The sequence below is a fragment of the Nylanderia fulva genome, unplaced genomic scaffold (genome assembly GCF_048542155.1).
Source record: "Nylanderia fulva isolate GAGA-0341 unplaced genomic scaffold, ASM4854215v1 Scaffold22, whole genome shotgun sequence".
Lineage (NCBI taxonomy): Eukaryota > Metazoa > Arthropoda > Insecta > Hymenoptera > Formicidae > Nylanderia > Nylanderia fulva.
Window position 1 is genome coordinate 3,628,932 of NW_028190285.1, and position 23,899 is coordinate 3,652,830.

Below are 23,899 nucleotides of genomic sequence, written 5' to 3' on the forward strand. Positions count from 1 at the left end.
GAGTTGATATAATTAAAGCAATGTTTTCGCAGGAAAAAACTGCCAGTTGAATGTAGATGAGTGCCTGTCACAGCCGTGTCAAAACGGCGGTATTTGCATCGATCGCGTCAATGGATATATCTGTAATTGTACTAGAGATTTTATAGGTGATAATTGCGAACGGGAATATGATGCATGCGCTGTAAATCCTTGCCAAAACAATGGTACTTGTACACTGATATCGAGATCGAAGAGAGATTTCGTTTGCGAATGTCCACATGGCTTCGAAGGCAAGGTATCGTAAAGCATGATGATATTTTTATAAGTATAAAAAAAATATAATTATAAAATATATAAGTAAAATATACACGTATATAAATAATAATACATACATAATAAACATAAAAAATATAAGAAAATACCGTCTGAACACATATATGTATAATATATAGGATGTATATATACATAATAACACATTTATAATGTGATAATGATTCAAGGTATGCGACGTGAACGTCGACGATTGTATAGGTGTAGTGTGTCCTGATGATAAGGTTTGTGTCGACGGTGTTGCAGCTTACGAATGTAAATGTCGCGAAGGGTACAGAGATCCCAATTGTACACTAATTGTAGACCACTGTGCCACGAAACCATGTAACAACGGCACGTGCATCGACTTCGGCGAACGTGGCTTTGAATGCAAGTGTACAAGCGGTTTTCAAGGTAACATCTATCAAATCCAAGCAATTGTTTACACCATTGCAAGACCGATCAAAAATATTTCGGAATTTGAAAAAATATTATAGTTAGATTACGTACATGTATTATGTTATTTTTAATCATTAATTTTTTTAATTCGTTAACCTCTTCGATTATTTATTATTATTAATTCTACAAAACACAATTTAATTTGTATTTTCTTTTTAACTTATTATTTCTATGAGTTTTATTAAAAATAATAACTTAAATTATTCTGAATAATATCTCAAATAGACAGGTATGCAAACATTTTATGTATACTCTGTAATGTAGTTAGAACAGCATATATTTACGAATCATTTTAATAAATTTTAATTGTGCATTATGTCATATTCCCTTATAGAAATTTATCACTAGTAAGTCCAAATAATCACTTATTTCGAGTACTTAAATTACTGTATATCAGTAATTTAAGTACTCGAAATAAGTGATTATTTGGACTTACTAGTAATAATTAAATTTCTATAAGTGTTAACATATATATTTTGTATATTTTATTGTTTCACTTTGTTACAAATGCACAACTGCAATTATTATAAAAAATGTTAAAAAATTATAATATTAAATTAGGTTATAATTGTAATCTTTTGTAGAAACAATAATTGCAACAAGCTATTTGACAAAATGTTAATTTAACATTATTCTATTATAATGTAGTTGTGAGTTTTATTTCTGACAAAATAAGCAGCATATTTTCGCAATTTTCACAGCATTAGAGGATCCTTTCACTTGCTGATAATACTCATGTCATATGAGGACGCATCTTTTAATGTTATGCAAGCATTTTCAATTTTAATGTTGTCATTACACAGGCAATCTACTGAAATATGTCTATCTGGGATTGTTATACTTAATTTTTAAAATTAAGTATAACAATCCCAGATACTTTCTTAATTACATTTAATATATGTTATGTTATAATATTTTTATATTAATTTATTATTTTATTTTTTTATATATTTTTTTAAATAACTCGAGAAATACTTTTGTTTATTGAAAAATAAGTCTTTTTTTTATTATTACTGAATAGAAAGATAAAAAATATATGTTATAAAAATATACATTCTTCTGTGACAAAAACCAAATGATAAACATTAAACTTCATTTTCAGGCAAATACTGTGATCTTGATGTGGACGAATGCGACTTACATGGCAATTCTTTATGCAACAATGGCATCTGCCTTAATAATGAGGGTAGTTACAATTGTTTCTGTCGGCCGGGTTTCTCCGGCGATCACTGTGACATTAACATCGATGAGTGCCTATGTGGCCCGTGCAAAAATAATGCCACGTGCCTCGACGGCATCAATACGTTTCAGTGTTTGTGTCAACCCGGTTACACCGGCAAAACCTGCGAAGTAGATGTAAACGAGTGTGATAGCAACCCGTGTTTAAACGGAGCACGATGCATAAATAGCATAGCGTCATACAAGTGCGTATGCCCGGCAGGTTTTCTGGGTGCCAATTGTGAAATTGACATCGATGAGTGTAAATCGTCGCCCTGCTTGAATTTGGGAAAATGCATCGATGGCATAAACAGTTATACTTGCGATTGCAGTGATACCGGCTTCGAGGTAGGATTTATTATATTCTATTATAACAATGAAAAAAGATTTATTTTGTTATTCATCTGTACAAAATATCACCTGTTTATAGAATATTGTAAAAGATAATATTATTCTTAGTCACTTTAAAATACAATGTTTTTTTAGTCGCATCAATAGGTATCTAGTCTGTGCAAAGCATTAAATTATTTATAAATTTTTATAATTTTGTAATGTTTAAAATTCTTTTATAAATTTTTAAGGGTCCACATTGCGAGGAGAATATCAACGAATGCCTCTCGCAGCCGTGCGTAAACGGCGGTAACTGTGTGGATGACATTAAGAATTACAAATGCCAATGCTACGCTGGTTACACTGGTAGAAACTGCGAAGTGGACGTAAATGAATGCGAGAGCTCGCCTTGTCAGTACAATGGCACTTGTCTTGAACGGTCAAATAGGGAACTCTACAAGAACGAACTCCTCAACTTACCTGCAATTTTCAATCAGGAGTTTAGTTATAGCAATGCCAGCGGGTGAGTTTTTAAATAAATCTTTTAATCTTTGATTCTTTTTGCAAAAACGTTAAATTTTTATTATAATATAATAAATATAAAACCGTTTGTGTGTAAATATCTGTGAATTAACATTCAGTGAATATACATATTTATGTGTATTATATATAAGATATTGACATTTTTATTATTTTAACTTTGCACAAGATTCTAATTTTAATTTTACAACAATGAAATATGTGAAATTATTTTCTAGTAATAATTCTGTAATTTTATTAATTTCATTAATTTTGAACAGAGATGACTTTTTATTTTACCTCCAAATTAAAAATATTTAAGATACTCATAACAAACATAATACTAAAATTTACAAGATTATGAATTATTAAAATTCGCGACTTTAAATATCTTTGTATTCTTTTATATTCCATTCCTTTTGTCAAAACTAGGACTAAGAGTTAATAAAATCTCGATAGGTATGAGTGTCTTTGCGTGCAAGGTGTCACCGGTAAAAATTGTGAGATAAATATCAATGAGTGCGATAGTAATCCCTGTGGCCCGGGCACCTGCATGGATCGTATCGGTGGTTATACGTGCGAATGCGACGAAGGCTTCGAGGGAGATCATTGTCAGCACGAAATCGATGAATGCAAAAAGTACAATCCCTGCGAACATGGAATATGCATCGATGGCAGAGCTGACTATTTTTGCACTTGCGATTCGGAATACGGTGGTAAAAACTGCTCGGTAAAGCTGATTGGCTGTCAAGGCAATGCTTGCCAAAACGGTGGCACTTGCTGGCCTTACCTCGTCGACGAAACCATTCACAAATTCAATTGTACCTGTCCCAATGGTTATCATGGCGAAGTCTGCAATTATGTAAGTGTTTATGTAATTTTTTCTTTTTCCTTTATTAATTGTAATAATAACAGACTTGTAATAATAAAAGACTTTATGACAAAAAGTATAATAAAATATAAAATGTATAAAAATTGTTGTTAACGTAAATTATAAAAAATATAACAATAATTGTTTTAGTGAAAATCAAAATAACTCAATCAATAAAATATATAATAAATAATCATAATTATATATATTTATATACTTAATTAGATATGCTTTATCGCAATCGCGTTGAATTCTTTCCAAAATATTTCCGATTAATTGTCAAGAAAGATACACATAAATATGCTGATATTTTTATTAAAAATAATATCTTAAAATTTACAGGTGACGACGATGTCTCTGAGTGGCAGCTCATATGTCCTGGTGAATACCACACGCGATGAAGGCTACGATATCCAATTTCGCTTTAGAACTACTCTGCCGAACGGTCTTCTGGCGATCGGCAGAGGGGTGACCATTTATATCCTTCAGTTAGTAAATGGCAAGCTCAACATACACTCCAGCATATTGAACAAATGGGACGGAGTTTTCGTAGGTAGTGGACTCAATGATTCCAATTGGCAAAAAGCCTTCGTCGCGATCAATGCGACTCATCTCGTTCTTTCGGCCAACGAGGAGCAAACTATCTATCCCATCAGTCCTAACGAGGGTTCTAACTCATCAAATCATACGTCTTTTCCTACCACTTTCGTAGGCGGTAGCCACATCAGCTCTCTTAGCTTTCTAAGAAGATTGTCTCGTTTACCTTCATTCACTTTCTTCGTTGGCTGCATGGAAGATGTCGTCATTAATGGCGAATGGGTATATATTTTGATTACTTATTTTTTTCAATTTACAATTATCAAAATAATTTCTCAATAGGTTAAACTATCAAACTAAATTAAGCCATCTTCAAAATTTGTACAACAATGTTTTACATCTTTAAATTTATATCTTAGGTCTACTCTGGTACAACATCGAAAACTGTGTACATGGAGGACGTGGAACCAGGCTGTCCTCGTGAAGCTCAGTGTTCGCCGAATCCTTGCAAGAATGGCGGCCATTGCACCGATCGTTGGCGCGATTTTTATTGCAAGTGCGAGCGTCCTTACCTCGGTCACACCTGCCAGTACAATATGACGGCTGCTACGTTTGGTTACGAGAATATCACCGACGGTTATGTGTCCGTAAAAGTCAGCGATGCGGCTAGACGAACCGTCAGCTCGGTCGTCGATATTTCGATGTTCATTCGCACAAGAGAGAGTCGTGGTGATATCTTCTACCTAGGTACAGAGCCGGATTCTCAGGATGATCAAAAGTCACAAGAGAAAACTTACATAGCGGCGCAGCTGGAGGGCGGAGAATTGCGCGTGAGGATTCAATTCAATGGCACGGAGGCTTACACTGTCGGTGGCGTGAAACTCAACGACGGAAACAATCATCTGATCCAAGTAGCGAGGAACGTTACCCTCGTTCAGGTAAAGATCAACGGCACTGAATACTTCCGCAAAACCATCAGCGCTACAGGAGATCTGAATGTGACCGTTCTCTACTTGGGAGGACTACCACAGACGTCACGATATATTCGCCAAATCGATAACAAGCCAATGGAAATGCAGCAGCTTAATTTCAAGGGAGTCATCCAAGACGTGCAAGTATCGAATGGAACAAAAACGATGGTCGTGGAATTCTTTCCGTTAAAGGTAATTGAAAATTTTCTTCTTCATTTTTACTACACTATCGCATTCATATGTCGTTTCATCTTTTCCATTATGCTTCAATGATCTTGAAAATCTTTTCGTCAAGCGCTCTCATTTCTACGATATATTTTATCTACATACAGCTTTTTCTATTAAATACACAAATAAATATTTTTTAAAATCTTAAATCTTGCATTATTTTAATCATTATTTTCATCATTCTTCAACATCTTTTATTATCGTTGTATTTCCACCTTTAGGATTTTTACAGCTTCTTTTCTTTTCTAGGCACATGACATTCCCACACTCGTTCAATTCGGCAATGTTTCTTTCGACCATGAGAAAGTCCTCGAGGGTGTGGTATCGGACAACGTATGCATAAGCAACCCGTGCAACCACAATGGCTCGTGTCACGTAACATGGAACGATTTTTGGTGCCAGTGTCCGCGCGGCTATACTGGCAAGACTTGCCAAGAGATGGAGTTTTGTCAACTGCAGGACTGTCCTGCAGGTTCACGCTGCCAGAATCTTGACGACGGTTACGAGTGTATCGCCAACGCAACTTTTGATGGAATCTCCACTGCCTTCATGTATGTATATGGACGCGCCGATGTTATGGTTACCGATGACCTTGTTCTTGATACCATTGAGATCACTTATCGATCCAACACTGGCGGCACGATGTTCCATATGGCACCTCGCGTGGGCGACCAACACTTCACTGTATCCGTTTTCAAGGATATTGTGTCCGTATCTTGGCGACTTGATAAGCAAAATCAGAACACTGTTTCCTTTGGCAAAAGCCAACCTGATGGAAATTGGACCTCGCTTCTTATTAAATTGAACAATAATTCTGTAGAATGTGGTTACGTCAATCCTACCGAAGAACAACCTCACATAAGTCCTAACTTTAGTTTCCAACTGTGGTACGATCTCCTAGTGGCAGGAACGGTCACTCTGGGTGGACTTTCTAGTGGCTTGTCCAATGTACATACTTATGTTACTGTTGGATCCAAACATGAAAGAAAAAATGGAATCGAGGGCAATAATGTAGATTACAATGAACATAAGCTGACAACAGCTATGCCGGCGCATGATATGATGTCCGGTGAGTGCGGTCTGTTAATAGTCTTTAAATTTTTTGAACTTATGTTAAAATTTTTAAAATGCATAGCGAAGCGTGTACTAGAATCCTCTCATTCTCAAAATTTGAGATCTTTTTAATTTTTAATCGTTTGTACTTTATTATTAATTTTCAATTTGTTTAATTTGTTTATAATTCTTACTATGAAACTACCAATATATTTTTAGTTTACTTTTTCTTAAAATCATGTTTATTTTTTCTTCTCTGTCAAACAGGAGAACCGTTTAAGGGCTGCTTGGGCGAAGTGCGTATCGGCAGCATATTACTACATTATTTTACGTACGAAGAGGTATATCAGAATGCAAACTTTACGCCGCTAGAATTTTTAGCATTGCAGGATAATGGCAATGCCACTCATCGTGATAGTGTCGGCTGCCAGCTATGTTTCGACACGGATTGTAAGAACGATGGCTATTGCCTCGATAAGGCTAACAGTTATGTGTGCGAGTGTCCGGCTGGTTATGCCGAAGATGATTGTTCCTTCAATATCGACGAGTGTGTTGGCAATAAATGTCAGAACAACGCGACTTGCATCGATGGTATCGCAAATTACACCTGCGTATGCGAAACTGGCTGGCAGGGATGGCTGTTAGTATTTTTTTTTTTTAATTATTAGCTCTCATGCATAAAGGAAATCTCCTTCTCGGCAACATTAGTTTCATTATATTAAAATTTAAAGATATTAAAATAATTTTACTTTCTATAATTAAAGATTTTTTTGTATATGAGACCTCCTATAATCTCTTTAAAAACTTTAAATTTTTTAAAAATATAAAGAAACACGCATACGTCATATTAGACAAATCAAATATCTTCTACAACAACTACAATCTTTAAAACATTCTTATCAATCTTCACTTATCATATCACTTTGATATCACATATTAACCTCATATCATATGATCACAATGTCAGATAAATCCTACAAATAGAGTAAAACTGTTCTTCAACAATCATAAAGAGCACTGTCTTTCATCGACTTCTTTTTGGCCACAGATGCGACAGCGACATCAACGAGTGCGTGACGTTGAGTCCGTGTAAGCATGACGGTGTCTGCGTGAATCTGCCAGGTCACTTTAGATGCGAATGCCCGGATCAATTCACCGGCGTCTTATGCGAGAGCTTACGGCTAATTACTTGTGAGACCGAACCATGCAAGAACGGCGGTACTTGTGTGGACATACCAAATACGAAGACGAACACTAACTTTACCTGTAATTGCATGCCCGGTTACGAACTCCCTACCTGCGACACGCCCTACTGCATTAATAAAAAATGCCAGAACGGCGGCAGATGTGAATTTTTATATCAGGTAATCTTTTGCATTTCAGTAGTACTCTAGAATCCGTGATTAAAAATTCTTGCGTGTGCGCGCACGCACGCACAAATTATTATACAATTTAATTTTTTTGATTTAGAAAAAGTTTTGCAATTATGTAATTATATAGAAGTAGAAATTAGGATTGAATTTCTGAAGTTCAAACATTTTTTTTCAAATTTTTTTGGATTCTAAATTTATTTGAAAAAAAATTTGAAAGTTTGAAAATTTGAGACTTTAAATTCTTATATAGTTTTTTTTGTAAAAATTTAATTATTAATACACTTTAATTTCTTAAAATTATTTATTAAAACTAGAGCTTCTAAAGAAATTTACAATATTTCCTCTAGAACTATATAGGTATAAATCATATAATTGTTTCTTGAAGTGTTTTTTTTCGAATTCTAAAGAGTTTTAAATTGTAAAGAGTTTTAAATTCTAAAATATGAAATTCTTAAATTTTTTAAATTCTATTTATTTAATTCCTATTGAAAATTCTAAGATTTTTTCCCAATTCTTTAATTTCTTAAATTTAAATTTTTATTTCAAATTTTATATAATTTTTACAGGTTTAAATTCTTAAAATTTCATGTTTTCTAATTATTGTGTAATTAATACTGTTATAAAACAGACGCCAAGATGCATCTGCACTCTCGGTTATTCGGGCATATACTGCGAGACCAACATCGACGATTGCGCGCCGGATTTTGAGGGTAATGTACCTTGCAAGAACGATGGCAAGTGTTACGACGGAGTGAACAGCTTTACATGCGACTGCCAGGGCACCGGTTACACCGGTTCCGATTGCTCCATTGACGTGGACGAATGTCAAAATCCAAGTGTCAAATTTGATTGTGGACACGGTAAATGTGAGAATCTGCCTGGTACCTATCAGTGTATTTGCGATCCCGGCTATTGCGGGCACAATTGTGGCATGATGGATCCCTGTCAGGAGGTAAGCTTCTCAACATGCTGTTATAAAATAAAATAAAAAAATAATAATTGAAAGAAAACATAATGGTAGAAATAATAAATAATAGATATTTAGAAAAAAAATATATTGCTGGGGAAATTTAATGAATAAAAAACAAAAACTTTGTTTTTAAGAAATTCATAGATAAGCTTTTAGAAAATTGAAAAAAATATGGAATTGATAATGATTTATTAAATTACGATTCTCATTCGAGAAAATTCAAAATTATAATAATAAAATAATATCTATATATAAAACTATAATAAAAATTTAAAAATAAGAAAGTGAAATAATATAACATTTATATTCATTAATTTTGTTTTTACTTGCTTATATATGTAATGTATACATAAGCTTATTAATTATCCTTGTTTTGTATTTAGGATTATTGTCAGAACGGTGGAACATGTAAATGTGCTGAAAATGGTGGATATACATGTCAATGCACTCTTGAATACATGGGACAAAATTGTACATTGGAGGTAAGATAAAATTGAGAGAAAATTAGATTATGTACACAATACAAAATTATATATACGCATACATGATACAAAGAGATAAAAATTAGTTTATCTCTTATTGTCAGTAACGTGATAAACACAGTAAGAATACACGAAATGTATGTCATCATTATTCTACATTACATTTATATAATAGTTATTCGAACAAGAAGCAAGTATTTATTTCTCGAATTTTTACGATATGTATGAACGAACATATTTATATCATTAGTATTATTTAATAATTAATACAAGTTTTTATACTTTTTTATAATATAAATTTTTTTTATGAACATTAGAATTTATGAACATTATTTACTATTTTATTATTTTTATATTAGAATATTATCCCATTATTTGTAAAAAAATCAAATCGTTATATTATAAATAATTATAAATATTATTTTCTATTTTTTTTGCTATAAATATATGTGTGCATATGAATGTGCATGTCGCAGATTATTTGTAAATTTAATCTTTTTACAAAAAAAAAAGTCTAAGTTTCTTCTTCTCGATTTCTGCAAAAAATCGGCGTTTTATGCGAAGGTAAAATTTTTTTTATAAAAAAGCTGTTTGTACAAACTAAAACATATTTTACATTATGTATTTTATTATCTATTATTTTATAAAAAACATTTCCTTGTTTATAGATTGAAATAATTACAATGTAAATAATTTACACACACACACACACACACACATTCACCCGCAAAAAATAAGCCATCAATTTTAGCAACAATTTTAACAATTTTTTGACATCTTTGAATTGCGATAACTCAGTAAAAAAATGTATTGAGAGAAACCAAAACTTAAATTAAAACTTGAACATTCCTCTTAATAATCCACAAGATAAAAAATGTAAGCACAAATTGCTAAAATTTGGTGACCCATTTTTTGCGGAGAGTATACATAATATATATACAATTTATTTATAATTATATTAAAAATTTCTTTAAATATTTTTTAGCGAGAAACTTTATTAGGTAGTCAAGCTTTTAACATAGCGGTAATTGTGGGCCCGATCATGGGCTGTCTTTTCCTCATCGCTATCGGCTCTCTTGTTGCGTTTTTCATGATGGCGAGAAAGAAGCGTGCAACACGTGGCACCTACAGTCCCAGTGCTCAAGAATTCAGCAATCCACGAGTGGAAATGGATAATGTGATGAAACCTCCACCAGAAGAAAGATTAATTTAATTAAAGACACGTAATTGAATTTAATTAAAGCAATGCGGACGGCGAATCTCGATATGTGGAAACTGTTTTTTTTTCTTTCCAAAGAGCAGATTTTATAACAGCAAAAAAAGGATAAAATATTGCTTTTGCAATAAAATTCTTTTTTGATTATAAAGTTTATGAGATTTAAGATTTTTCTAAAATTAAATTTGTATTATGATATATACATATAAATTAAAATAATTGAATTTATTATTATAATATTTTAATTATTAATTTATATATAGTATATCTATTAACATGATGAACTAACAATTAATATCATTGATTAAGTGTTTTATTTGTAAGTTTGTTTAATTATAATTAATTAATTATAAAATATATAATTGCAATCGCAGCAAATCTTTCCATATATCGAGGAATACGTTTGTATAGCCTAGTCTTTCGAAAACGCGAATTATTTGATTGCAAAGTTTCTCAATTTAAAGAATACAGATTACTCGATGAACGACCAAATCGAAACGGTTACTCATCGCGTCTTCTAGTCCTCGTTTAATTTTATTATAAAACAAAAAGATATAAATGAAATTAGAAAAAAGTTACTATATAACAGATAAAATCTTGAACTTTTGAGATTAGTTAAATAATTTTCGTGAAATCCTTTTAATTCATTGGTTGCTTATATGACAACTGTATGAGCAAAAGAAGGATTTCAAAATTAATAATAAAATAAATATGCATATAAAATCTTATCCTTTACCAATCATTTTAATTTTGAGATATTGCGAGGTAGCATTCTAAATGAAATAAAGATTAAAGTTAGACAAAAAAGATACAAAATTAGATAAATAAAAAAGTCATGGTATATCTTAGAGCAACTTAAATGTCTAACATTTTTTATAAGCATTTATGTTAATAATCACAAATAGAATATATCTCGAATATATTAAGATGATTGGTATATAATGTTACATACATACATACATATATATATATATATATATATATGCATATTTATCAATAATTCATTTAATAATAACATTCTCGCGCGCAACATACTTTTCGTATGGCATATTTGCCGTTAGAAAATATAATTCTTGATCAAGTTTTGTCTATAGATTTCGAAAACTCCGCGTCACGTTGGAATGAAATGAAAACATTGTGTTGTTTCGAGATTATTAAATAGCGTAAAGAATGCTCTAAGGAAAAATATAACGTGCATTAACATATTTCTTAAATAATTTCTATTTCGGAAGTGATCATTATTAAAGTAAGAATCTTGAATGAGAATTTCTTTAAATAAATCCGAGGGACCAATAATAACGCAATTATTTGAAAACTTGAAAATTTATGAATCCAAAAATCCTAGAAAATAAGCTTAAAAAGCTCAGTATCTAAACGATACAAGAAATTGTAAATTTATAAATATTAAAAGTAAAATAGAAGAGAAAAAAAATATTAGAGAATTCAATGATGTATTCGCCTAAAAAAAGTTTTATAAATAGTAAGGAGAGTGATTGTGTTTCTCTCCCTCTCTTTCTTTCTCTTTTTCTGAGATACACTCTGTAGATGATACGCATAAAATACTAGATTATGTAGATTATAATGAAGTGTACTTAAAGCTCTCAAAAGTGTCCTTAAGATGTTAAGCAATACTCGAAGGAGACAAATCCAAGCAAACAAACCCGTCCATTTTAGTGCCTAATTTTTCTTAAAGAGATATTTATAAGCCGCGATGTATGCAATATTGTTAAAAAAATAAAAAATTAAAGGAGAAAACTAGACAACATTCCAAAAAAGCGTGCGAGTAAAACATAAGAAAGATCTCCGAGAATAATATGTATAGATGTTCTTACATTTGCGAAAGAATAGGCGAATTAGAAGAAATGTAGAAATTTGCGAATTCAAATTTTTAATTCTCAAAATCCTAAAGGATTTCTGTGTATTAAAATTTCATATTTCTTTGTTATCCATTTTACTCTACTATTCATTCTTTTAATTATTCATTATACACATATATGCTATTTTTTAATTTTAATTAAATTTTGTTTTCCTCTACATATAGAGTTCAATATTAATTAAATTTATAATAATTTGTAATAATTTTTTTTTAATTTAGCTTTAATAAGATCGTTTCCCAAAAATGATATATATAATTTTTTTCGTTCTAGTTTATTTCTAATATTCTTCATTTTGTATTGTTTTATTAAATTTTATTTTTTAATTTGATTTTATAAAATGCGATTTTAATCTTTTCTTGTTTTTAAATTTATTCTTTTTTTTTTTCAATAAATCATGTATAATGGAATTTCTTTGAATTTGCCTATTTACGCGTGAATTATATATACTAGGTATATCCTAAATATTATTAAGCAACGACACGTATTCAGACTTACTGTGAAGAAATGACAATTTCATTGTCGAGCGTTTCCCAATTTCGATGCGAATAAGAGAAAAAAGAACTCCAAACGCACGCATATCGTTGCGCCTGTTAATTTTGTACATAGATTAGCTTATAAATCGAGAAGATTCTTAAGGATTTTATCATACTTAGAATTTTTGTATGGCTATTAGTATTATTTAATGATAACGAATAGTACTTATTAATCGGTACGTAATTATATTACCACGACCAAAGTAGAGCGACGAGATGATTTTAAGTTGTAAGAATTTATTATATAAACGACTTTTTTTATAAGCATGTCTTATTCATATCTTATTCATTTTTTTAAAGCGTTTATTCAAGACTGAATTTTTAACATGAAATAAAAAGAAACGAAGAAATATAAATATATTCCATAAAAATTAATTAAATCAATCCATCTTTTAAGTTTATTACTTTGTTATGCCAAAATTAAAAAAAAAAGTTTAATTGTCCAAATATGTATAATTCAAGAAAATTAGTATCTTTTTTCCATTTCTCTGTGTAAAGAGTTTTTCATAAACATATCTTGTATAAATAATTCAGATTTGCTTACTCTTCTGACAAAAGAGACAAGGGAATAAATATATAAATTCGAACACGAGCATCTTAATCAATGTGATCATGACAAGTCGAAACGATAAGGGTACTTCAATAGAGCATATTGTATAAGTAGATATAATTATTCCAAGTGGATAACTGAATGTACAAAATCAATAAATACATACATAATTTAATAAACAGCTCCATATTTATTACTTTGATAAAATATAACTAAAATAATATATCGTAAGAGACGTCATAATTGATAAAACTTTTAAAACTTATATGTACAATAGGAATTTTTAATTGACTAGACCTATACTTGACGATGTATTAGAAATTAAGAATCTTTATGATTGTAGAAAATTCAAAAGTCAGCTTGTGCTTTTGCCATTTACTTTACTTAGTTTATTGCGCGATATTTTGTCAAAGAATAAGAGTCCGGCAGCGCGTTCGATACTCTCTGGTGGCACCTATTAAAATTGATTATGTTCTTGTTTATTATATTCTCATAAATTCATTTCTTACATTTTATATCATATAATATAGTATATGATATATATTTTAATTATCGGAATATTAAAATTAAATAGAATAATAAAAAGAATTAAATAAATAAGATACAATATACACAAGATATTAATAGAGATACCACAGCAATAGATACTACAGCTTATTTATTTAATTTTAACATTCCGATTGATTGTATTAACGATTTAATTGTTTATCATACTTGGACATTTAAATACATATATGTACATACCTGGAAATTAGTGAGTGGTGTGTTATCGTCGATTGGAGCATTTGGCATCACGAAGGCTTCCATATCCAGTTTGCCATCGTTCGTTTCACCAACAACTACCTTGTAGAAGTGAGTAGGTACTGCAACATGATTTGCGCCTATCACTTCGTAACGTACATATTTCTTTCCATCCGATTCTTTTCTATAAAAAAATAAAATAAAATATATTTTTAAAATTAATATTTTAAGGAAAACAGGCTAAAATAGTAAAAAAAATATTTGTTACATCATAATATGTTCTATAACAAATAAATGCAAAATTTTAGAAATTACAAGAAAACAGACGCACTTGGGAAGATACAATGGCCCTGTGCATACATAAACATCTTTATAGATGTTTGTCAATTTTCGAACATGTTTTTCCAATCTATTCCAAGAATCTCTATTGAAGCCCACACCAACTTGCGGTGCCATATTGGAAAGAAAGAAGGTTTCTTCCATGTGTTTTTGCTCCATTCTATGATTTCCAGCTGCAGCCAAGTGACCACGATCGTAACCACTTCCCTTGTAATCTATATTCTCTGATCTATTGACATCTCATCAAAAGGAAGATTCAATTACTTTATTAAATTAGTGAACTTTCTCTTTTGTGCAATTAATATGTAAAAATTATTTTAAGTAATTGTGCTTTTATTTCTCTCGTTTACCTGAAAAAAGGGTGTATACTCTGATCAGACTTGAACTCGCACTTTGAACGATTCACTTCAGTTTTAAGCTGTAGTCTGTCTTTAGCCAAGTGTTCAAATACCCAGTGAGCAACTTTATTCTTCCTGTCATACGACAACACAAAATCCTCATACGATCTGACATGATCCAATCCAGGAAAACCAAATTTCATAATCTGTCACAATGTTCAGTGAAATATTTTTACCATTACTTTTTTTTATCATGAGGTTTTAATCATTAATGTTTCTCTAAACATCGCTATATTATTATATATACCACTATGACAAAATTATATTTAAGTATAATTGTTATGTATCGGTATAATTATTTAACTATTTTTACATTATCCTTTTAATATATTTATATATATTTCCCCCCTTCCTGTCATTTAATTATGATTAAATTATGTAAATTAGATGTCACTGAATAAATTTGTTCGACTCTGTATGTATACGTACCTGCGACACTCTCGCAGCGGTGGAAGACACTTTGGAACCCATTTCGCGGTTGCTTTCAGCGGATGTCAAAGAAGTAGCCGCCGAAACAGTGCCAAACAAAGGCAATCCTGGCATATTTCGAATTGTCATCTTCGATAAAATGCTCGTTTCATTGTCTTTCTCGTTCGAATATCGCCTCTGTTCGGAGAACTTGCCCAGATACCAGCCTCCTAGACCTACGCTGCTCAGGGCGGCCAGGTTAAACGTTACTTGCCTTAGAACGTTCATGTTTTCCCTTTATACCTTCCTTAGCCTTATATTATGTATATCTATCTATATATATATATATATATATATTTTTTTTTTATTGTAGTTGCATCCGCAATGAATTTTTGACTCTTGACCAGAAAATGCATTCAAGAGGCATCCTTCGCGCGAGATTAAAGTTGCACAAGGTTAGAGTGGAATCACGCGCACAAAAGTCGAGAGTTGGATTTTTACTATAAATTCGACAAAAAAGATTTATCTTTATTGTTATTACAGATGAAAATTAATATAATTTAAATTTACGAAATTATCTTTTATGTAATTGTGATATTTATATATTTATATATAAAATAAAATATACATATCCATTTGTGAGAAGTTGAGAAGAGTGAAGCAACAAAATAAGGGAAGAAGAGAACCCACACTCTTTAGATTTTAAATCATATATGAAGACTTTCTTTATTTACAGGTACAAAATTCTTGCAAAAGGTCTTATTTATAATAATTCAAATTCCATTGACTTATTTTTTGAAAATAATTCTCTGCTGATTGTGTGTGTATATTTTAAATGCGTGTATATAATACATTTAAATTCATTTGAAAATTAGATTTAATAAAGTTCGTACAAGTGCAAGAATTAGAATTTGTCTACATAATATATATGAAAGATTTGTGTTTAAATATACATATGCATATAATATATAACAATATTAATGTCTGCATGTGGAATAAATATTGAAAAAAATTGTAATGAACTTTGAAACACTTTATAACATTTTTTTCTATAAAAATCTCTATAAATAAATAAAATTAAATAAAAATTTAAAGAAATAATATATTTTATACTTATGTAATTCATTTGTATTTAGCATAATATACTTTAAAATTGATAAATTATAAATTTTTATGAAAGAAAAATAATTATTCTCTTATCTTCCAAGTGAAAAAGTAGAATTGTTAATCGTTCAAAAAAATCAATTAAATTGAAAAAGAATAATTTTTTTTTTTTTTTAACAAAACATTACAGTTAATTGTCTAGAAATTTTAATGTCGTGTAATTACACAGTTGTAATACTGAACAAATCAATTTCAGTTTTGATCAATTCCGATTTGTATACATATATAATACATGTGGAGACAATAATTCAATCGCTGTTATTCTCGTCAGAGTCCTCCACCAAGATGGTATCGTGACCAGGTAACATTCGAGGATCAAAAGTGTTCTGAAAACATTTCTGGAACACTAACCTGGCTCTTTTGGTCGCCTGACGTAACGGCGGCGGTGAACGCGGCACACTTTCTTGCATATTTACACACTCTTCTGTGACTTGCTCCTGCAATCTACAATCTTCCTCGTTGCTTGTCGACTTCCGTTTTGCAATGTTAGAAAACACCGAGTTCACCAATTTTCGCTGATCGTTTGGAATTTTCTTACCAATTGTCGAAGACATTGCGCTGCCAGGATTAAACGATAACAAACAGTTCTGATTTTTCTCTCGAGCACTATTTATGGAATTATTCGTTTTTGCAGAAACAGTGCTTATAGAAGTAGCCTGATTGAGCGTCTGATTCTTGTCCGCCTGATTTGTCTTTTTCTCTAATTTATTCTTAAATGTATTATTCATCATATGTTCGGCAGAAACAGTGGAGTTTTTATTTCGATTTGAAGATTTATTGACACATCTGGAAGTACTTCTCGAAGAAGCATTTTTCCTTCGACGAGGTTGCACCTGTCTATTGACAGTCGACGAATCCAACTGACTACAACTGTCCGGGCTTAAAGTTGATAATAACAAATTTGCTTCAAATCCCTGATTCTTTAATGTAAGCAGCATTGGTCTGAAAAATGTTATATGTAAAATAGATATTTATTAAAATATAATTTAAATATGTGCACACAGGCATACACAAACAAAATTGTATTATTATTTAACATATAAAATCAACATTTATAAATTCTAAGACTAATTAGAATATTTCTTTGGTAAAATTGCTTAAAATATATTGTACATAAGCATAATTTTATTTTTTAATGTGATTAATTGTCTATCTAACAGAATATCTAAAAGAATTAAAAAAAATATATCTAATAAAGAGAAGTTTATAGTGCCTATATATTATAATGCATACCTTCCAGCTGTCTCAAAACTTATATTGACTGGGACTCCTATACTTTCGCTAAAATTGAGTAATGCTCTGATTTCTTTTAAACAAAATGTGATGGTTGTCTCATTGCCCACTGTATAGCGATCAAATTCTCCAATGCCAAAAGCCAATTGAGTGCGTGTTGTATTTACCATGACTAAAAAAAAATCAAATAACATTATTAGGAGCAAAAATAAAAACAAAAAACAATTGTTATTAAATTATTTAAATAATAATTATATCATTATATTTTTATCCAAATTGTATGCCAAATTGTTGAATGAATATTATTTGTTAAGGTATAATCAACTTGTAAGCAACAATTTATTAATATTTTATATTATTTTGTTTTTATTAATATTATATTAAATTAGATTTTTGCATAGTGTGTTAGAAATTACACTTGATGTATACTTGATTTACCTGATGCATCATCTATATAATTCCTAAGCAACAACTTATGCTGTGTTATCTCAAGCGTTATTTCAATCAGGTTTTGTGGAAAATTTTGCAGAGCATCCACCAATGTTCGAGCTCGCGATGTCAATTCGTTGGTCATACCAGCTTTAGAATATGATGCCTATTTAATTCACGTAACTTTATTAATAAGTGATTAATTAGACACTATAATACAAAATATTTAGATATAAGATACACACAGCATTCTTTTCAATATTGAAAAGTCACATCTATCCGAATTTTTAGTATTTTACTAAAAATTACTCATACTTTAATGTTATATTTAAATAAAAAAACTATACACAAGTTTTATATGCCAAAAGTTAATGTGGAAAATATTTTTTATGTACTTGCAACTTTTCAGGATCCAGGATGGGTGACAAATGAGATTTGTTGACACCATTCTTATATTTCAAGATAAATATTAGATTACAGGAATCTACCTCTAAATGAATGTGACAATTCTCTATCTGTTTGTCCAATGTGTGCGCAGATTTAAAGACAGTCATAGCACTCTGTAAATTATAGAAAAAATATTAGATATTTAAATACATAATGCTGAAATAGAAGAAAAGATATTACTCTCATTGAAATTTTACACTTCTGTGCCTCTTCTTCTTCAACATCCTCCAGTGTATAATAAGAGAAGAAATTTTTGTGAAATGTAATGTCGGAATATGCTGATTTTGCCATATTAACTGTGCAAAAAGATATAAATTCCTGTTGTGGATTTACATACATCTCATCTCCAATTTTTGCAAGCATATGTATCGCTTTTGCCAACACTATTGAGAAGTATTAAGAATTAAACAAAAGCATTATAAATTTATTACTCGAAAAAAATTCTGATATGCATATACATTAAATTCTTCACAAGATTTTATTTAAATCGTAAGAAGCACTTGTATAATATTCATTATATATATATACATATATATATATATATATATGTATGTTTATGTATATTTGCAAATAATATATATAAAGAAAAAGGATATATTAGATAAAGCATAAGTAATAAAAAAAAATTTAATCATGAAATAAATAATTAAAATAAATTATAAATAGCAGCGATAAATTCTTTACATTATACATAATAAGTAGTAGTACAAAATATAACCTAAAATGAAAGAAAAAAGAATTAAATACCCTTGACATTTCCTCCAGGTACAACGCATTTCATATTTATGTCCTTGTTATTTCAAATAATATTGGTATTTATAAAAAATATTTGTAAGAAATTTTTTTCTTTCCTTGTAATAACTTCCTGGAAAAAATTTGCTACAGAGTTCATACTTTTTCGCGCGGTCATAAGCACAAAAATTATAGAAAAGAAAATATTGTATAAATGAATGAATAAAGGCAGGTTTATACTGGCCGTAACTTTTTGCTGTAACCAATGACTAAACCAGTTTACTAGTTATTTACTATAAATTAGACCAATAAGCACATTTTCATTGATTTAAATTTGGTTTTACATTGCACTAACTACGAATTGAAAACTTCGATGGAAACTAAACCATTGATATTGAGATCCATGGGTGTCCATGGTACATACACTTTTGATGTTTGACGTTTCTGCCTCTTCTATGACTCATTAGAATAATTATTGATATAGAAAAGATTATAAATATATCGAAATATATTAATATAAAAATTTAATTAAGGAAATCATGGTAAGTAATAAGAAATTAATTTGTAAATTTACTAAAAACTGAAAATTAATCGTTTTAATATTCTAACCTCACCATAAAAGCAGTTTTATATATGTATATCTTGCACACTAGGCCATTGATTAAAGATGTGCTACTTTACAAAACAAGTTTATACGTATATATGTACACAATGTTTTGTAATAAATTATTTTCATTTTATTTCTATTTTTTTTAATTATTTGAGATTAAATTTTTACTTAGTATAAATGCTAATTTCTCCTATAGTTTTTTTTTATTGAAATGTATATATATATATATTCAACAAAAATTACTTAATTAAATAAAAGGGCCTTAAGAGCCATACGCGGATGTTCCTGCGTACATTTCAACGAAAATTAACTTTGTTGAAAATAAACAATTGTGCACAAGGCACGAATTATTTTTGATGTACTAAGCCTGATGTACTCTTAAAGCCTTTCTTATTGTATTTATATATTTAATATTAAAGAGCTTTGAGTTAGTCTTAGTGTTACTTAATTAAATTCATAAAGTCTTTTATAATGATTTAATTTAAAAATAGATATTTACAGAAACGAGTTTTTTTGTAGCTTGTGTTAGTATTGGGTGACTTACACATTCCACACAGATGTAGCAGTCTTCCAAGTAAATTCAAAAAATTGCTAGTACCTGGTAGAATACAGCATATTTTATGCACTGGCAATCTTTGTACAAAGGAATCTTACGATTATCTCAAAACACTAGCCAGTGATGTACATGTAGTTAGAGGAGATTTTGATGAGGTATGCATTTAGTTCCAATAATAATTATATAGAAATATAATATTAAAGAATATATATTATTAGACATATATGTAATATAATATATATATATATATAATAATAATAATTAAATGACTATAATAAAATGTAATGAATATAATTAAGCAAAGTTATAAATATTGAAATTAATTGCATTTAAAGTATACAGATTATATTTATTAAGAATTATCTTGATTAAAGAATTGCATCTTTAAATATATAAATATATATATAAGATAAAATATAAAGACACATTTTATTTATTACAGAATCTAAATTATCCAGAACAGAAAGTAGTTACTGTAGGCCAGTTCAGAATTGGGCTTTCTCATGGGCATCAAGTGGTACCATGGGGTGATCCTGAATCTTTAGCACTAATACAAAGGCAGTTGGACGTTGATATTCTAATATCTGGTCATACCCATAAATTTGAAGCATATGAACATGAAAATAAATTTTACATCAACCCTGGATCGGCTACTGGAGCTTATAATCCCTTGGACACGTAAGGCTGAGAAAAATTATAGAAACAAAAATTTTATATAAAAGTATTTCTTAAAAATAAAAAAACACCAGTTACTTACAAACTATATATATTTTACAAACTATATTTTTTATCTATTCTAAAATTTTTTTAGGTTTTATTATTTCTTAAATTTATAATTAAAATGTTTTAAAAAAAACGACTAAAGATCCTATTACTTATTAGAAATATAATTTATACGAATAATTAATTTAATACAAGTTTCTGTAAAAAAAACTTAATTTTTATTATTTCTTTCAGATCAGTCATACCTTCATTTGTGTTGATGGACATCCAGAGTTCAACAGTGGTCACTTATGTGTATCAATTGGTTGGAGACGAAGTTAAAGTGGAGAGAATTGAATATAAAAAAAGTTAAGACTCAAAATAAAATATTCAGCATGTGTCAATCATTGCGATTTATACTCAAAATTCAAACGAACATCGCATACAAACATGTAACATTTGCTTGCAATTCATTTCGAGGTATTTAATTAATTAATTAAATAAGGTTTAAACATAATTACAGAATCGTATATTTGTTGTAAATAAAATAATATGGATTATATATTATGTAAAAATAGATTTTTTCTTGAATATAAAATGAATTAGTAGATGAAATGGAAAAATTCCAAAAACTGTCATTAATAACTGAAAGAAATTTCTTTTATATGCAGTGTCAAAACATCATGGTACAATCTTTACATTCATAACATTCTCTGAAATAAAAACATTTGAAAGATTTTAAACACACTTTCGCTCTATTTCTCTATCTATTTTATATAATTTTAACACTTAAAGAATGTCTTGTAAAAAATTGACTATTTAATCACATTTTTATAACAAATAAGAAACATTCCACAATAGAACATTCTTACAAGAAATATTCATTCAAAACAGTCATAAAAAATTTATAAATTAAAGAAAATAAACGCTTGTGTATGTGTGTGTCATCTTTTTATTTTCTAGATTTTCTCAGAAGGGTGAATCCTTCACCACTAAACGCCTTAAATTCATCTGAATCTTTTATCTATAATAAAACATTAATCATATATTTGTACACAGAATTAATGATCTCATTAATGAACTCAAAATTGTTTTTATCATTTAAATTTTAATACTTACCTCCTTATTATTTGTTGGTTTCATGTTGCGTAGAAATCGCAGAGTACCTATCTGATAATCGTAATCGGGTATTCCTCGAACATAAGTTGGTTTAGCAATCAAAGTTTCCTGCTTTGGTATGTCCTTGCGCTTCTTGCCGTCTAACCGGACGCCTTCACCCTTAAAAGGCACGAAACCGGTCGGTACTGGCATCAAATCAGCTAAATCCTCCATCTCATTTTCCTCCTTTCTCATTTCTCTCTTTGGTTCTTTATAACCAACTGGTGGTGCAAATTCTACATTCATGTCACATTCAATGATACTGACTGCCGAACCAGGTCTAGTTTCCAAAACACACATCTCGTAAATTTTTTGATTATACTTGATAGCGATTAAGTCGCCTGTAGTCAGACAGGCAAAGCTACGTAAACCATTCTCTAGCACAGCCTTTGGGTTTGTAATATCTAGGAAATCTTCCGACTGTGGCTGAAAGCGCGAGAATGTTGCAACTGGTAACGACACACTCTCTACATTTAGTAACTCGCCTTCCTCCAGTAAAAGATTATGCATCATCTAAAAAAAAATAGTAAATATTATTATATATTATTTTAAATTTATTATGTTAGTTATTATATATTTTTTACCGATATATCATAAATAGCTATACAAATGCTAGATAAAAAGAATATTTTTTTACTTGCTCTTTAATGATAAAACAAACATTTTAATATTTTAATTGCAATATAGTATAAGTCTTATTATGGCTTCAAAGTAAAATTTGCATCGCTCACTAACCCAGTAAGGTAAATAGACTTTGCCTTCATCAGCAATAAATTCCAATACACCACAATGAGTGATTCTATTTGTTTTCTTATTAGTCAATTTGAACAGCATCGGATAAATAATATTGAGTCTGGTGAGTTGTTCAAGAGCGGACGGCGGCATGATAACTGAAAAATAAATTAGTCAATGCAAAGTATTTCTTCGTTTTTATATAACTGGCAATTTTCACTAACTCTTGCCACCACGCTCAACATCCTGACGATAGGTCCCGGGTAACATCGACACCGAAAAACATTTGTACTGAGTGTTGAAAGGCCGCGGAATTTCCGGAAACATGTTAAACCCGAATTGAAACTGAAAAGTTATTTTAGTATAAATCATTAACCTCGATTTGTTTGTTCAAAAGAACAAATTTTGTAATAAACATTTGTCTAATCTCGGTTATTTTTCTTCTCGTATCTTTCTTACCATGTTTGTGCAATAAATTAATTTTCCTGGTAATCTGTTTTATGAAACTTTCACTATGGGAATAAATAAATTTATTTTGAAATGTAGAGATAAACATATGAGAGAATACAACGTTTGACTGTGAATGAGGATGCATTTTCACCTGACGTTTGACGCCTTGACGCTATGGCTGATATTCATAGGGCGGTATTCATAGTCCGTTCTTATATTTAAGATCGTCAAGACCTCGTTCAACCAATCAAATGGCCGCATAACATCTCTTGATTGGTTGAACGAGGTCTTAGGTCGGGTCTACAATGTAAGTTCTAAGCCTTAA

The 23,899-nt window shown here is 29.9% G+C and overlaps 5 protein-coding genes across 7 annotated transcripts in view; 2 read left to right on the forward strand and 3 right to left on the reverse strand.

The window, feature by feature from the left end:
• The window catches only part of crb (cell polarity complex component crumbs), a 36,187-nt gene extending 22,533 nt beyond the window's left edge, over positions 1-13,654 (forward strand). For all 3 annotated transcript variants that reach the window (XM_029299949.2, XM_029299951.2, XM_029299950.2), the window contains 13 exons: positions 33-274; positions 480-702; positions 1,850-2,313; positions 2,547-2,818; positions 3,274-3,676; positions 4,028-4,504; positions 4,642-5,385; positions 5,671-6,490; positions 6,742-7,114; positions 7,523-7,838; positions 8,476-8,799; positions 9,201-9,299; positions 10,285-13,654. In XM_029299949.2, the coding sequence (XP_029155782.2) occupies positions 33-274; positions 480-702; positions 1,850-2,313; positions 2,547-2,818; positions 3,274-3,676; positions 4,028-4,504; positions 4,642-5,385; positions 5,671-6,490; positions 6,742-7,114; positions 7,523-7,838; positions 8,476-8,799; positions 9,201-9,299; positions 10,285-10,512 (4,985 nt within the window). In that variant the 3' untranslated portion in view covers positions 10,513-13,654. The remainder of the gene's footprint in view (positions 1-32; positions 275-479; positions 703-1,849; positions 2,314-2,546; positions 2,819-3,273; positions 3,677-4,027; positions 4,505-4,641; positions 5,386-5,670; positions 6,491-6,741; positions 7,115-7,522; positions 7,839-8,475; positions 8,800-9,200; positions 9,300-10,284) is intronic.
• On the reverse strand, positions 13,646-16,009 carry EndoG (endonuclease G, mitochondrial). The gene is made up of 5 exons (XM_085482900.1): positions 15,383-16,009; positions 14,906-15,099; positions 14,548-14,784; positions 14,220-14,400; positions 13,646-13,929 (listed from the first exon to the last, which is right to left on the reverse strand). The coding sequence occupies exons 1-5, from the start codon at positions 15,647-15,649 to the stop codon at positions 13,831-13,833; spliced, it is 978 nt and encodes a 325-aa protein (XP_085339026.1). The 5' UTR covers positions 15,650-16,009; the 3' UTR covers positions 13,646-13,830.
• A 646-nt stretch (positions 16,010-16,655) lies between these two features.
• Rad9 (cell cycle checkpoint control protein Rad9) lies at positions 16,656-19,571 on the reverse strand. The gene is made up of 6 exons (XM_029299962.2): positions 19,382-19,571; positions 18,815-19,017; positions 18,583-18,747; positions 18,197-18,353; positions 17,759-17,930; positions 16,656-17,467 (listed from the first exon to the last, which is right to left on the reverse strand). The coding sequence occupies exons 1-6, from the start codon at positions 19,413-19,415 to the stop codon at positions 16,774-16,776; spliced, it is 1,425 nt and encodes a 474-aa protein (XP_029155795.1). The 5' UTR covers positions 19,416-19,571; the 3' UTR covers positions 16,656-16,773.
• Positions 19,572-19,756: 185 nt separating this feature from the next.
• On the forward strand, positions 19,757-21,849 carry Vps29 (vacuolar protein sorting 29). The gene is made up of 4 exons (XM_029299966.2): positions 19,757-19,908; positions 20,496-20,687; positions 20,975-21,210; positions 21,490-21,849. Exons 1-4 carry the CDS (start codon positions 19,906-19,908, stop codon positions 21,605-21,607), a joined length of 549 nt encoding a protein of 182 aa, XP_029155799.1. The 5' UTR covers positions 19,757-19,905; the 3' UTR covers positions 21,608-21,849.
• On the reverse strand, positions 20,976-23,741 carry Ufd1-like (ubiquitin fusion-degradation 1-like). Its single transcript, XM_029299965.2, has 5 exons — positions 23,584-23,741; positions 23,349-23,469; positions 23,128-23,282; positions 22,354-22,905; positions 20,976-22,258 (listed from the first exon to the last, which is right to left on the reverse strand). Exons 1-5 carry the CDS (start codon positions 23,584-23,586, stop codon positions 22,187-22,189), a joined length of 903 nt encoding a protein of 300 aa, XP_029155798.1. The 5' UTR covers positions 23,587-23,741; the 3' UTR covers positions 20,976-22,186.
• Positions 23,742-23,899: the final 158 nt, after the last annotated feature.